The 17,167-nt window shown below is 37.3% G+C and overlaps 1 protein-coding gene across 4 annotated transcripts in view; it reads right to left on the minus strand.

Moving 5' to 3' along the window:
• Positions 1–17,167, minus strand: part of LOC124182969 (zinc finger protein interacting with ribonucleoprotein K-like) — a 134,835-nt gene that overhangs the window by 28,852 nt on the left and 88,816 nt on the right. For 3 of the 4 annotated variants that reach the window (XM_046570855.1, XM_046570853.1, XM_046570856.1), the window contains one exon: positions 3,585–3,752. The exons of the other annotated variant lie outside the window; for it this stretch is intronic. In XM_046570855.1, the coding sequence (XP_046426811.1) occupies positions 3,585–3,752 (168 nt within the window). The remainder of the gene's footprint in view (positions 1–3,584; positions 3,753–17,167) is intronic. 4 annotated transcript variants of the gene reach the window in all.

Raw genomic sequence — 17,167 nt, forward strand, 5'->3', positions numbered from 1 at the left:
AAGAGGCGCAGCTTGTGGCTGCGTGCGTACGTGCGGTGCGTAAAATAGGTATCGGCTGGTACACACACCGCGGGCGCCGCTACTGATAGCTCAAAGTTGAAAGAAATCGTATATTTTTCGCGAGTATTAGCCGGTTAGTACCTAGTATAATTATAAATACCACTCGCGATAATTTGCAACAAAAACATAATATTATTTTTAATCAACAAGAAAAACAGGTACTAATATGGGACATTTTATTCGTTCCTAGTGGTGTTAGAACGGACTCGAGGATAATGACAACTCAGGACTAACATGTGATAGAAAAAGGAAAAACAGAATGACTTTATTACACTTAATAATCAAAGAAACAAATCGTGACACGCCTTGAGCTATTCCTACACTCGACTGATCGCTTTTGCCATTTTTTCACACACACACTCTCGTTACCGAAAAATCGGGCGACGCTGGACACTCTCGCGCGCGCTCTCGCGGAGACTCTCTCACATACGCAAAACCGTCACTCGGCCGTGATTTCAGATTCCTACACTAATTTTATAACCTGAATTATAGCAGTTTGTTGCTGGTTAAAGGTTTTCAGCTTTCGTTCGAATAAATTCATTGGCTTATTAGCTTCAATGGGATATTTAGTTGAGAAGTGAGGCATAAGCCTTGATGGTTTCAAACTTTCAATTAATAATACTTGACCGTAAATGACACACTGATTTTATTATTCAAGACCTTAAAACCATGTTTCAGGTGATTGTCGTCATAAAGTCTATCTTTTTCGGTTATGATTTGCTTCAACCACTGCCACTTGTACCAAACATGGAAGGCTGCGCAGATTTTTCGAGAAACTTCTCCATTTTATGCTCGCTCGTAGCAAAGCACATTCATACTCGCTGTTCTACTTGGCCGTATTGCCAGCATTGATCCCCCTTCTCGCCTCCCGCGCCGCCACCACGGTCAAGAATATGTCATTGTCTGCAAAGTGCCCGCCACCACCTTGCACAGTACTTGATTTCTTGGTCAGTATAGGTACAGTCACAATAGAAAGAAAATTAAATACGTCGTTTTTGAAATCAGTAACATAGTTTGATTATGGGCCTAGGGGGTCGACAGATTTTTTTTTAATTGTAAAGGGAATCGCGAATTTAGAATGGTTGAAAAACACTGACCTAAGCTATCCCCAACCCTAGTTGAACATGAATTGAACCTACAACTTCGGTTGCCTATCTTGGAAGCAACAGATACCGTGATCGCATGTGTACACACGATATTTTTCGTCACACATGTGGTACAGGAAAATGATACGCGCACTTTCCAAATTCTTGTTTACCGTGTGTTCCATCTTTGTTGCCCTAGGGCGAGTAGAGCGGAAAAGTAATTATTTTTGCAGTGTGAATGCGCAAAGAACCCGGGCGCAACAGGACCACCTACTACCCCATATAAAGGAATGAAAAGAGCCCTTTTTCGAGTATGTATAAGGAAAATATAATTATTATACAATAAAACCGCGATGTTGAAATTATTTTACCTATTATTCCTTTTACAGAACATACGATTATAGGTCCGAGTCCAAACGTATGATGATCTAGCTGTATCAAGCAGCGAGCTCCACTACCTCCACCCGATCATCGTGACACTCAAAGCTGCGTGACACTATATCGTTTTGTCGTTGAATGCAGTTTATTTCTATAGACAACACAAGTTGTTTTCGGTCAAGGTTAGGTTACCAACCGTAGTAGCGTAGCGTACGAGACTGCGAAACAGGAGGATCTAAGTTCAAATTCTTCGCATATCAAGGATGAACTGAGTTGCCACTCGCAAAAATTGTCAGATGGGACACGTCGTTGAGGCACCGAATTGAAGAGCTACATTTCGGCAAGATTTACGGCAATTTTCTTTATCCTTTGTGTAAATGCAGGGGATTTTATTGAACATCTTATAACGGCTGCAGCGGTATGATTAGGATTACTAATCCATCCCTACCTCAACCCGCACAAGCTAACGCTTATGGGGACGTATGCGAAAGGGTATAGCGGTTTAGAAGTAATTGTTATTACTATTGTTATTGTTATTGTTATTGTTAAAGTAGATCTCAAGTATTGTATTTAGTAATCTAAGAAATTTTGGCAAACTTTTATTGTTCACTAACTAAAGACTGACTACTGTCATGAGTCATTGTAACAACGCAATTTTAATTCGCCGCTTGACGCGGAAGAGTTAGACATGTTAGTCCTCGTTTCTAATGTGTTCGCTACCCTGCTTTGCAGACAAAAATATTGCCGCAGTATGATTACACCGTCCAATAGAGTTCAATTATTTAGCGTATGTTCGGTTAGTCACTCGGACTACCAAGTTTCACTGTTTCTCTTCGGTACACATGCTGTTAATGATTCTGAGGGTCAATTTTGTGGACAAGTCCGTTACGTTAGCAATGCAGATTCAGCCCGTAGCGGCCGGCCGGACTTCTCCGAAAAATTTGTCGTTTCGAAATCACTGACCCCAAGTGTACGTATAATTGTAGGTAATCTACTTACTAAACCTATTGAACAAGGCATACGCGATGAGTGCGAATAGAATTGCTGTGTGTTCGGTAAAGCAAATGGTGAACAGTAAGTCTTACAAGCTTTTGTCCGCAAATGATGTAAAAAATATGCGTATTAAGTGCACGAGTTCCATTTCTTATCAGATTTTAATTAAATTTTTACCCAGGTTGAATAATTAAATAATCACATCTGCACTTTGTAGACACCTCCTTCTTTCCGCTTCACGTTGTTTCAATTTATCTCTGTTCCGCTCTCTGTATCTCTGTTGACGTTCTCTTTTTTTTTGGAGTGCATTTAGTTCATTCCCTTGATCATTTCTTTGAATGGATGATGGTTGTATTTTTTCCAAACCAGATGAACTTTGAGCAGTAATTATTTCTTCATTATGCAGTTCTATTCTATTTGTGTTTGAAGATGTAGATAGTCCGGCAATACTTTGTGAATATTGTATGCGTTCTCTTCTTTCAGCTTCACGCTGCTTCAATTTGTCTCTGTTCTGCTCCCTGTATCGTTTTTGACGTTCTTTTTTTTATTATTTACTCTAAAAAAATATATATAAGTGTTAAAGGAAGCTAAAATAAAAATCAGTATAATTTTACATTTACTGGCGTTAAAACACACCAAATATACGCGTGCTTAATGCACAGATAAATGCACACTTTAATTATAAAAATATAATTAACTTACTGATGACTTGATAGTGTGTCATCGGGTGATTTTGCTTTTTTTGCAGGAGGCTGATCACTTTCACTCTCTAAATTATTACTGTCAGACATTTTATTATCAGAATAATTTGTTTTCAAGTAAAACACAGGTTATGTGTACTGTGGTAAACAAAAACAAAACACTGTATACACTCCGGGAGTATACAATGCACAGTCGATTGCGCACGGCGACGCGTCGCCACACCGTACTACCATCATATTGCGTGGCGACGCGTCACCACGGCTTGCGTCGCCACGCCAGAAATCTGTTTTACGTGCGGCTATAGATGTTTCACATCAAAAACTCCATACACGGCAATTATTTGATAAATCTATAAATCAGACTTACGCTTTGGGACACTGTGAACACGTGTACGGTTTGTCAGCCGAGTGTGTGAGAAAGTGAGCTTCTAGATTGCCCTTCTGTATAAAACTTTTACCACATTGGTCACAGGTAAAATTTCTCACGCCGGAATGAATACGTTTGTGGGTAACTAAGTTTGGTTTTGTAGAAAATCTGAAACAAAAATGATGGTCAAGATAGTAAAAACTGAAAACTATTACCTGTAATTAAAATTTTTGAATGTGATTACAGATTTACGAAAATGCGACGCAAGTCAAAAAATATTTTAGGAAACTTTTATGAACTTATTGAGACGAACCTATAACAAAATATGTAGAAATTTCTTGCCAAGAATCGTGAGATATTTCATAACCATGTCGATTTTTTGACAGAACCTGTGTTGCTACTGTTGAAAATTGTGTAATCATAAATTTACTGCCATCAGAATAAGATTTTTACGTTCAAATGTATTTCCTTCGATTTTGGAAAACATAGGCAACATCCCTACGAAGAGAGCTCCCGTACCCAATTCTTCAAACACTAAAAGTATTAAAGTTAGCAGTACCGACGGTGCTCGTAAACCAATTGTTACAAATACCAAAAGCGTTGTAATAAACAATACTAGCAAACTATTTAGCCCAGTCGAATTAGACCAAATAAGGGGTCGACATCTGGAAAATTGCCAGTAGCAATGGCCCTAGGGGTATAAGCATAGTGAATTTGCCCTTGAAAGATATGAGCACGATACTGAGAGGATTCTTAGGTACTAATAAGATAATAAGATCCTGAAAGTTTCAGATCTCTAACCCAATTGGTTATTGAGAAAAAGCAAAATGTATGAAAATCGGAAAAAATGAATATTCTCAGGAATGCGTGAATCGATTGATTTGAATTTTTGATATGTTTTCGGGGCTGATGGTGGCCTTGAGGAAAAAAAATATAAACTATATCGGTTAATAAGAACCTCAAAAATAATAGCACTTTTGTTTTAATTTTGATTTTTCATTATGATGCGATTCTGGTACAATTACGAAACCATTTTTTTCGAATTCCTCATCCATTTTTCTACGAGTATACGAACTTTTAAGATCTTAAAAAAAGGTGCGCTTTGGCGTACAATAAAAATCATTTTTTATGCAAATATTCACTTTATTTATGTATTTTAAGCTTGAATCTTTATTTTCCTCGCTAACATATATTTTTGTAATTCATTTGAAATTGTCATTTCTAAATGAAGAATTAAATCATTAAATATGAATGAAAATAAACGAAAATATGATAAAAATTTCACACTTATAACATAAGAAACAGATTTTAGTTCGTAAATTATAAATAAATAACAACAAATGTTTGAAAGATATATCTTTAATATATGAAAAAAAAATGTTATGTCTTATTTTATCAGTCTTCATCACTATCATCTGAATGACAAACTCATTTTGATTTGTGATGGAACCTATGCTCGTCATGAGAAAAGTTCTAATAATGAATATCAGAGAAAGTCATATTCTGGTCAAAAAAAGTACCACTGTGTAAACCATTTACGATTTGCACAACTGATGGATACATAGTTGATATGTTGGGACCGTATTATGCTAACCAAAATGATGCTACTATAATGCGGGATATTATAGATAATCCTGATGGCATATGTCATTTATTGAAACCTGGCGATGCATTTGTGGTTGATCGTGGATTCCGTGATGTTGAAGAATACTTAGAAAGTAAAAATTATAAAGTATTAATGCCAGAACTTAAGGGAAAACGAAATCAGTTAACAACAGCTGAGTCCAACGCTTCAAGATATATTACTAAAATTCGTTGGCCCGTAGAAGCAACTCATGGGATGTTAAAACAAAAACACCATTTACTCGATCAAAGAATTGACAACAAAATGCTTCCCAGAATTAGAAGTTTTTTCAAAATTGCCTCATTTCTACATAATACGTACAGTAAGCGTCTTACTTCCGACTCAAAGTTTTTGGATGAAGTCGTTGAGACAATGAAATCACAAAATAATGTAGAAAAGACGTTAGCTAACCAAGTTCAATAAAATGGCTGGCAACGTAAAAAACTGCCGTTTCAAACGATTTCATCTGAAGTTCTAGAAGATTTTCCAGAAACGACTAAAAGAGATCTGCGAATTTTTTTTACCGGTTCCTACCAATTGAAGCAGGCTGTGTCGTATTTAGCAGAAATGCTTGATGAAACAGGTAATCTTACCATTCAATACGTAAAAGACCAGTCAAACATACTCAAAGCTCAAGTTCAATCCCGTCATATCAATAAGAAGGTTTATAGATGTTTTATTGAGTATAAAAAAAATGCTATTGGTCCCAAAAGTATATTGAGGCATAGTTGTGAGTGTGCAAATGGTCTTAGAACAATTAGATGTTGCTCTCACGTTGCTGCTATTGTTTATTATTTGTCACACGGAAGATATTTGACAAAGATTCTGAGGCCTGCTGAAACACTAAGCAAATTATTTGATACAGGCAATGTTTCACCTGTGATTGAAGATTATAGTGATGAAGACCGATAAAATAAGACATAACATTTTTTTTTTATATATTAAAGATATATCTTTCAAACATTTGTTGTTATTTATTTATAATTTACGAACTAAAATCTGTTTCTTATGTTATAAGTGTGAAATGTTTATCATATTTTCGTTTATTTTCATTCATATTTAATGATTTAATTCTTCATTTAGAAATGACAATTTAAAATGAATTACAAAAATATATGTTAGCGAGGAAAATAAAGATTCAAGCTTAAAATACACAAATAAAGTAAATATTGGCATAAAAAATGATTTTTATTGTACGCCATAGCGTACCTTTTTTTAAGATCTTAAAAGTTCGTATACTCGTAGAAAAATGGATGAGGAATTCGAAAAAAATGGTTTCGTAATTGTACCAGTATCGCATCATAATGAAAAATCAAAATTAAAACAAAAGTGCCATTATTTTTGAGGTTCTTATTAACCGATATAGTTTATATTTTTTTTCCTCAAAGCTACCATCAGCCCCCAAAACATATTAAAAATTCAAATCAATCGATTCACGCATTCCTGAGAATATTCATTTTTTCCGATTTCCATACATTTTGCTTTTTCTCAATAACCAATTGGATTAGAGATCTGAAACTTTCAGGATCTTATTATCTTATTAGTACCTAAGAATCCTCTCAGTATCGTGCTCATATCTTTCAAGGGCAAATTCACTATGCTTATACCCCTAGGGCTTTTCATTCGAAAATCGTTGGGGGGGGGGGTGTCAGTGGCAGTCTACATTTTAGTTTTCGGGGTCCGCACGGCGCGCACGTTGCATTTTCCGCCATCTTGAATTTAAGGGTGAATTTTTGTTTCTTGAATAACTTGTTTATTTTCAATTTTACACGAAAAATGACTATTACCAAAGTTGTTCGGAATAAAATTACCTACAATATAGGTCCATATCAATTTTTTCGTGGGATTGATATTTTTCGATTTAGACCCGAAAAGAGGAGGTGAAATTTTGTTATTCAGTTATAACCTTTATTTTCCATTTTATACGAAAAATGGTTATCAAAAAAGTTGTTTGGAATAAAAAAGACGAAGTCATCGATAGTTATGACGGAGAATCAGGCGACCCAAACGTGACCGGACCATCGGTCAAACGTTCAAAAAAGGCATAATTTGAATTTCAAAGTTTCCAAAAATGTACTGAGAAAAAATAAATTTTCATCATTTTCATTGTAAAAGTTTTACAGTCGGAGAAACGGTTTACGTACACCGCTCCTTCCCTTTACCGTAAGCATGCGTCCCCAAAAATATGAAACTTAAAAAAAAAAGTCGGTATCACAATTATAGCAAATTCAATTTTCAACAAGTTAGTTTATTATCGTTTATACGACAAAATCAATATTAATCAAGATAATAGAATATTTATGTTCACCCCCGCCTCTTTTCGGGTCTCAATCTAAAAATATCGATCCTACGAAAAAATGGATAAGGACCAAAATTGTAGGAACTTTTATTCCAAACAACTTTGTTAATAACCATTTTTCGTGTAAAATGAAAAATAAAGGTGGTAATTAAATAATAAAATTTTACCTCCTCTTTTCGGGTCTAAGTCGAAAAATATCGATCCTACGAAAAAATTGATAAGAACCAAAATTGTAGGAACTTTTATTCCGAACAATTTTAGTGATCATCATTTTTCGTGTAAAATTGAAAATAAACAAGTTATTCAAAAAACAAAAATTCACCCTTAAATTCAAGATGGCGGAAAATGCAACGCCGTGCGGAACCCGAAAACCAACATAAAGACTGCCAGTGACACCCCTCCCGCCCCCAACGATTTCCGTAGGAAAATTGCTACTGGCAATTTTCTAGATGTCAAATCCTAATTCGACTGGGCTAATTAGTTATAGTGTAATAGTGTGAACTGTTGAAGCAAAGACTTTGTCCTACAGTGTCTTCACGTACCGCATTAAAAATATCTTTACAGGTGCTGCGACTAACATAAAACGTAAAAGACCGATTGATGATGACATCGATGATACACAACAGTTGAAACCTAAATTGAAGAGATGAAAAAGTATACATATTCCATGCTGGCTAGGCATAAATAATTTATACCTTCTTCTTTGTTTCATAAACTTATGCTGCATTCGTCGGGATTCGGAAATGCTATCTGCCAATGTCAACTGAGTTACTTTGAATGACACAGATTCAATGTCAATCAATATTATACAATCTTTAACAAGGACAGATCGAGTGCACTATGTTACATACCGTATTATTGAGAGTATGAGCCGAGGTTTTTTGTTGTTGACAGCACCCGCTAAAATTGTCTTCATCTAATACGCGGACCCGTTTCATGTGCGAGTAACTACGAAAAACATCCTGAATACTGTGTCAGAATTGGGGGTTGTCTTATATGCATGGTCAGCTTATACTCAGAAAAATACAGTTCTTATCTATTTATAATTACTTGAATATTTTAGATGTCATGTTAGTAATGAAGCATCAGGGAGACTTCACCAAATCAGATGTTTCTACTGTTCTCTGCCCATAGTCAATTATTAACAATCAATTTTTTGCATTTTAGATTTCATTACTTATAAATTGTAACACGGCGTACTGACGTCGTTGTTACCGACCTCCAAGTCCTTCCACCTCGGGAAATATTTAACTATTGGCAGCGAAGGGCGGTCCACTCACTTGATCGAAGAAAATAAATCTTATCATGTCCTGTTTCCTTTGTCATATGCCATTCCTTATCCACCTTTCGAAGTAGCAATACAAGGAGAGTTCTACTTACAGATTCCTGTTACCGACACTTACCGACATTCTTCCAAGACTCAAACACTTCTCCGCGATGACGTCGCAGTCTGCCGTACCGACTTGAGGTCAAAAACGTGCAACCTTACCAACAATTGTATCGGTCGACGGTGAAAATCGCGCTGCTTTACCGACAATTCTTATCGATCGAAGGTCAAAATCGTGCTGCTTTACCGACAATCTTACCGACCGAAGGTCAAAGTCTCCATGTTGTGTGGGGGCGGGGAGGGGTGGACTTGTTTGCAGACCTTCATGTCGGTTACCTGTACCGCATTCTTTTTCCACGATAGGACTGCTGATATGTAACATCGACCACCTCACATTCCTTTCCGACGTTATCAAGGACGCGACATTCCAAAATTAATGGTTCTGAGAATTGTTTTTTATCCACTCGGATGTCGCTGATGTGTAACATCAACTACCTAAAATTCTCTTCTCACGTTACCATCCGCGTGATATTCTGAAATTAATGGTTCTAAGAAGTGTTTTTTACCAACTCGGATGTCGATAGATTATAATCCACATGACATTCTTTTTGGCTTGTAACTGTAATGTGAACTCTACGATGAATTTTGAACGGGTTCAGTGAAGGCTAGAGTGTAAGGTCGACCGATAGCTGCGGTAGTATACATTCAGAGCCAAGGATCTGCGGTGTTGGGTTACTATCGCTCTAGGAATGCTAGAAACAGCGCGCGCACACACAAACATACGTATAGCTGCCCTATAAAAAGGACGCTCATCACTATAAATGATCATTCAGTATTAACATGTCAAGTATGCGTGAGGAAAAAGCTAAAGATGGAAACCACGAAGTGCTTGAGATTGATCGATATTATGGAATCGGCGTACAAAATCTTGGGTAAATCATCATCATCAATATCAGCAATTCAAAAATGGATAAGATTCAGAAGTCAAAATATTCGGCCTCTCAACAAAATTTTGCGGAAGGCTTCATCAATTGGAGAAAAGACGAGAATTATCACAACGATCGGACTCTTTAAAGCGCTCGCTGAAAAATTCAAATTTCTTCAGAAAACGGGTGGGGGTACGCGGAAAGAAAGAAAAAGCGATCGAGTTCACTGGGAAGATTTGGAATCAGCTTTCGAGGGAGGAATTCGAATTGGATCCATCGTCAATTCGAAGCATAAAGATGTGGAGAGAATTCTAGAAGAAGCAAAGGTACAAGCTGTGACAAGACGAAAAAACGCTTTCAAGAAAGACAGGAGCTTGAAAGCCAACGTTATCCTGGCTTGTAAATTTGAAGTTAGAAAAGATCATCACACGGAGAAAGAGATCAAATTTTTTAATACGAGAAATGAAATCATCCTCCAGACAACGGATATTAAGGAATGGTTTATTAAAAACGCGACAGAACGTTTGTTGAAAAAGGTAAAAGTTTTCCAGGGAAAGGATTCAGGCTGGTCGTTACTTGAAATTATACATCTTGCCGTCAACATTAACAAGTATACACCACTACGACTTGGTCTGTACACCAACACCCCGTTACCTAAGCATATCAGTGATAAGAAGGCTGTGGTAAACATTAGAAACAACGACTCTTACTGTTTTCTTTCGTCGGTCTCCACAGCTCTATTCCCAGCCGACAATAACAATCCCAACGCGACCAAATCGTACCCGCATTTCAGCTCAGTGCTACGGTATGACGGTATAAAATTTCTTATGTCTCTAGAAAAAAAAACCATTTCAAAATACGAGATACTTAATGGACTTTCCATCAACGTTTACGGTATAGACTAAGGTGATCGGAAGAAAAGTGAAATAGTACCGATTCACCTAAATCAGAATGAGTTTGATAAACCTGTAATTCATCTTTTAGCGATAAAAACTGAAATCACTGACGATGACGATGATATTGATATGGAAAATTACGAAAAAAATAGAATCTTTCAGTTTACTTGTATTCGAAATGTGTCTCGAATGACAAGTTCTCAAATTTCTAACCGTAATGGTCGTACTTGGTTATGTGATAGATGTTTGACTCACTTTTAATCTGAAAGATGTTCAATAAAGCACAAAGTTTATTGCATGAGTTTGAACGAGACCAAAGATGAATTACCCACAGGGGAGGAAAAGATACTGAAATTCGAAAATTTCAAGCACGAAGAAACCGTTCCATTCTGCATTTACGCGGATCTTGAATGTTTGCTGCAACCTACTCATATTCAAGTGTCAGAAAATAGAACAATTTACCAGAACCATGTTCCGTACAGCGTAGCATATTACCTCCATTGCGCCTTCGATGATTCCATTTCAACGTTCAAAATTAACCGTGAAGAGACTTGCATCCAATGGTTTGTGAATGAGTTGAAGAAATTGGAGCATTCGTTACAACCATATTTCACAACTGTTGTACTCATAGAATCGCTCAATTGCAATCAGCTCAACAAATTAAATTTATCAACGGTGTGTCACATTTGCGAAAAACCGTTCACGCTCGAAGACGTCAAACATCGTGATCACAGTCATTTCACTGGAAAGTACCGTGGTGCTGCTCACCAAGGCTGTAATCTAAGTTATCAGAACTCACATACTATCCCGGTGATATTCCATAATCTGTCAGGTGACGATTCGCATTTTCTGATTAAAGCATTGGCGACAACTTGTAAGGGTACTATTCAGCTTCTACCCGTTGATGAAAAAAAGTATATCCGTTTACAAAATTTGTTAAAGGAACGGACCTACAGTTTAGATTTATAGATTCGTATCGTTTTATGCCCAGCAGCCTTGAAAAATTGGCAACGTATTTGAATGATAACCAAAAGATCACACGTAAATTTTGCACTAGCTCCGACAAACTTAAGTTATTAACCAGGAAAGGTGTTCTCCAGTATGAGTACATGGATGGTTGGGAGAAGCCTGAGGACGTTCAGTTACCGCCCGAGGAAAAATTTTATTCAAAATTGAACAACCAAGATATTTCGGATGAAGATTACGGGCACGCATGCAAAGTTTGGCACGCTTTCGGTATTAGAACGTTGGGAGAGTACTCAGACTTATATTTGCAAACTGACGTTTTTCTATTGGCAGACGTTTTTGAAAACTTTCGGCAGAGTTTTTGGGCAACGCACAACCTGAACCCGTTACATTATTACACCGCGTCCGGGCTGTCGTTTGACGCAATGCAACAGTGTACCGACATCGAGCTCGAGCTTTTCACCGACGTAGATATGACTACGTTTATAGAAAAAGGAATTGTATGCAGAAGCGAGTAATAGGTACATGGGAGGTGCTTTCAATCCAGAGCTAGAGGAGTCCCACATTATGTACTTCGACGTCAACAACTTGTACGGTGCTGCCATGAGTTTTGCTCTACCGTAAAATTCCTTTGAATGGATCTCGAATTTCGAGCAATTTGATGTTTTTACCATCTCGGACGAAACCGAGTTTGGCTACATATTACAGGTATACGTGGAATATCCCGAGGAACTGTACAAAATGCACAAAGATTTGCCACTTTGCCCGGAGCACTACATACCTCCGACCTCAAGTAGCAAGCAACCGAAATTGACGACCACGCTACTCTCCAAGCGAAACTACGTTATTCATGACCGCGTTTTAAAACAATGTTTAGAGTTAGGTTTAAAGTTATTTAAAATTCATCGAGTTCTCAAGTTCAGACAAACAACGTGGCCTCAAAAATACATAGATTTAAATATAGATTTGAGAAAAAAATTATTGAATCATTAGAAAGGAAAGGATGAATTTATTCAGAGAAAAACAGACGTGTACAAGATGGAGACTCTTGGAATAATAACATACGAAGAAACATAAAAAGATATCGCAGAACAAATGCATAAAACAAAGGACTCTCTTTTCATCGGTGAATGGCCTGAATACGGCCAACACTCTCTCTTATTCAATGCCGTTTAATTAATGATATGTAATTTTGCTGTTAGATCTTCGAATTGCTGCTTAGCTAATGGCTTAATTAGAATTTCAGCAAGCTGCAGTTTAGATTCAATATAATTTATAATTACGTATCCTTTCTCGCACATATCGCGTACGAAGTGATATTTAATATCTATATGTTTAGTCCGCTTATGATATTCAGGATTCTTGGTCATTTTTATCGCGTTTTGATTGTCGACTTTGATCTTTATAGTTTCTTTTCCGTATCCGAGATCCTCGAGTACTGTGCGCAACCATAAAGCCTCTTGCGTTCCTCGCGCGAGGGCGATGTATTCAGCTTCTGTGGTCGATAAAGCAACGACTTGCTGTTGCTGACTCGACCAGGGAACTGGACTTCGTTGAACATGAAGATATAGCCGCTGGTCGATTTTTTTGTATCGATATTCCCAGCGTAGTCCGCGTCGGTGTATCCAATAACTTCACATCCTTGATTATTTCTGCTAAATATTATACCGAGCTCTTGCGTCCGTTTTAGATAACGCATTATTCTTTTGACAGCTTTCCAATGTTCTTATCCCCAATTAGTTAAGTATTGACTTGCCTGGCTTACGGAAAACATAATATCAGGGCGTGTTGTAGTCGCTATGAAAATCAAAGATCCAACAGCTTCCCTGTATGGAATCGTTTCACATTCATCAATCTCTTGTTTTGTAGTAGGACATTGATTTTTATTCAACCGGACATTTGGATCTGCTGGTATACTTGAGGAATTACATTTAGACATATTGAATTTTCGAAGTAGTTTTTCTATGCGGTTGCTTTGTTTGATCTTGATATACAAGAGGTGTTCTATCATACAATGAGACGAAGACATTAATCGAGATATTAAACCGTTCTAACATCATGTTTGAGTAAACTTATTTTTTTTTTCCTTTTCCTGTGTATTGTAACGTGTGCGATTTTCTTTAGCTCTTTGCCTGTGAGAAATCCTCATTATTTTGAAGTTCTTCTGCCTTAGCCCTTGAAATTAAGGTAAATATAGATAATATAAAGGACCCCCTCTGATGGGCAAAAGGAAGGTCGGTCTTTCCGACCCAAAAAACACCCTGAATCAATTGAGCTAAACGGACTTAGGTGATACCAAAGCCGCCTTGGTTTATGAACAAGCACCTCCTTCCTATGCTCTCTTACGTTAGACAAGAGCTGTGTTGCTTTTGCTACCGATCGGAGACAAGAGAGTGAGGTGTATGTCATCTGTTTGGAGATACGGGTTTCCCGCTGCTCCCTTCTGACTGCGAACTTGGAATAAACAGTGTCGCCTTCCTACTTCTAGCCCTGAGTTGATGACCCAAACACAATACCGATTCTGCAGACCAGGGACAGCCTTGGCTGCCTGTCGATTTTTTATACAAGGTGAAATACTGAATAAACAAACCGTGAAGGACAGAGAAAACTGACGCGTGATATAAGTTTGTGATAATCAACCAAAGTAAGTTTTAATAGGAAAGTGTCAGTACAATTCTGCGCCAAGCGCTCAAACAATCTTAATTCTATGAATTAACCGCGAAAATCATAAAATAACATAAAATAAAATAATATTGCTAGAATTTATAGGTTCTGCTCCTAGTTATTCTCACAGCTCAAATTTTCTAATCTAATGGCTCCTATGGAATATTTCCTCTTGCTCTAGACATCCCGTGCTATCGTGGATTCTATCTAACTTATATGGCGTTAAATTGGAACTACGCGCTTTGCTTGAAATTCTTTATCATAATCTATTGAAGCTAAATTCGATAGTACCCTCCAGACGAGAAACACTTCGTTATCAAAAAAAACCTTGTGTGCCACAGTTCGGCGCTTTGCCGGACAACTGCCCGTCCTTTACAAAATCTACCCTATACTGTGAGTTAGTTCGGCGCTGTGCCGGTTAACTGCTCGTTAAACAGAGTTCTATAGCTAGTGAGTCAGTTCGGCGCTATGCCGGTCAACTGCTGGCGATACTCTCCGCGGTTCTCCTATTTATACTCGTTTCGATTTCCCATCCCGCTACGTTCTCGTCATCTCCTCCTTATTCACGACCTTTCCGGAGGATCTTCGAGTCAGTGTTGTCAACGAGGCGTCGGTCATCGTCTGTTGTTGTTGTGATTTTTTGTATGTTACGGGCATTGTTGATGTCGATGGCGATCTCGATCAGCTATCCGTTACAGTATGGTATACCAATTATTGTTTCCTGCTACCATATATCCCGGTAAGCCAAATCAAATTGCAATGGAAAAGCCCCCCCCCCCCCCCCCCTCCTCCGCACCCTCATAGTACAAACTACCGGGTGAAACCCTGTGTTTCGAAAAGGCTGGAAAAGAAGTAAATTTATTAGGTTACCTTCCATTATGTTTTTTAACGAATTTCATACTCCTGTCAACTCCGTTATTGATACCGATAGTTCGTAGGTCATTATTTCTAGTTTAGGCTGCCGACCAATACTGTAATGAATCCTTATGAGAGTGATCCTCTCAATAGCGTCACTGCGTATATCTAGTATTGTTTAGGAGATCGATTAATATTTGTAATATTGTAAATTATCTCATAACCACTCATACCCTCTCGTTTAACTTTTTTTTGAATGATATCTGTTCTTAGGATTGTTCAGAATTCTCACGTATGTGTTTGTATTCTTGTATTTGGTGTTGCGTTCAATTTTGGATTTTCTGTTCCATTTTTTTTTCTCCCCCCACCTGGGCAGAACTGTGTAAAAGACAGTTGACATGATGACTGCCTTATCTTCTCCGCAATAAATCTTTTTTTTTTTTGTTACGTCCGGCGTACTACTCCTCTCTATTTTTCCTGCTCGCTAACTCTCCCACAGTTCTTATATTAATATCATGGTTTCTGTCCTGTCCTCTTATCTCTACCTAGTCTCATGCTACTCACTATCGACCTTATTTATCTAATTCCATTCCCTTCCTTCAGCATCTTCACACCTTTTCTGCACGCGTATGTTTTTCGTCTTTGGAGACATTCCTGTTCCAACTCTCAGCAACGGCAATCTAGATTTCTTATATAGCTTCGTACAGCACACTTCGTTCTCATCGGTATTTCAGCTTCTTCGCAATCAATATATAATTGATATCTCAAACAAACCCAACGTAATTCAACCCTCATACTAATTTCCGGTTGTCCTAGTACGTAAAAGTGAAGCCAAATCAGTTTATTCCTACCGCTCGGAAGTAAACCCCATTCACGGATGTAACAGCTTCTTACAAATTTCTCTTATGACTTATTGATGGATGTGTCAGAATTTATAGCTCCGGCCCAACCGCTCTACCAAATACTGAACAGCCGAGTATTTCTTGTCCGGTAATTATTTCCTATCATCACTTTTCTTTTCCTCAGTGAATCTCGCGGTACTGTACCTGGCACCCAATTGGATAAAATGATCGAGATTTCGTTTACTTACAAGGAAGGTATCCCAGCCCGAACTCTCGGATACGATTTCTTTTGTAATATATTAGAGTAGACTAAAAACTAAGCGACACGTATTTTTTTTTATCGGCCATGAAACACTTTAAGGGGGTGAAACCACTCTTCAAAGTGAGGCATGTCAAGGGGCGTTTTGGCAGTTTCACGCACAAGAACATAATATTTTTCAACCAATCCAACTGGAAAAGTTTTCTCATGAAGAGAAATGGATAAAGTATTTTTCCTTCTCTCAAAAAAAAAAAAAAATAACTAAATAAATAAATAAATTAAAGGGGTGAGCCAGCCCTAAATATAATCACATTTAAGTAAAAAATTGTCAAATTCAAGTCCAAAAATCTGAAAATATATATGTATATGTATATTGTATATGAATACAAAAGAAAATTTATGTGTTTTTGGATTTTGCCGAAAAAAAATATTGGCCGGGGTAACTACCCTTGAACACTGTTTGTCTTGCGTTTACGCGAGCAAATGGTCAAATTCAAGTCTACAAATATGAAAAAATATAAATTGCGTATGAACCATGAGGGAAATATGACGTGTATTTTGGATTTTCTTGAAACTAAATTTTTAACCGAACTACCCTTAAAATGCTTTGAATTGTTTTGGTTTTTTTTTTTATTTTCTCACTTTATCATCAAAGGCTCAAAAATAAATCATCTGGAACAAAGAGAATGTAATGTTTCGAATGAATTTCAATACGTTTCATTGGTATAACTTGTCATTACGAGAATTATAAACAAAACATTATTAATTTTCGAAACTTGAACAATAATAATAGTCGTCGAAAAAGTGTTTAAAGCACAAGGATATACCATGAACATTGTATAACAGCAAAGCCTCTGCAACCTTCGATTTCGCAATGGGTCTTACAAGAATCCCCTGTTTTGTGTACCCTTGGATGAGGTAAACG

This window comes from Neodiprion fabricii, chromosome 5 (assembly GCF_021155785.1).
Source record: "Neodiprion fabricii isolate iyNeoFabr1 chromosome 5, iyNeoFabr1.1, whole genome shotgun sequence".
NCBI lineage: Eukaryota > Metazoa > Arthropoda > Insecta > Hymenoptera > Diprionidae > Neodiprion > Neodiprion fabricii.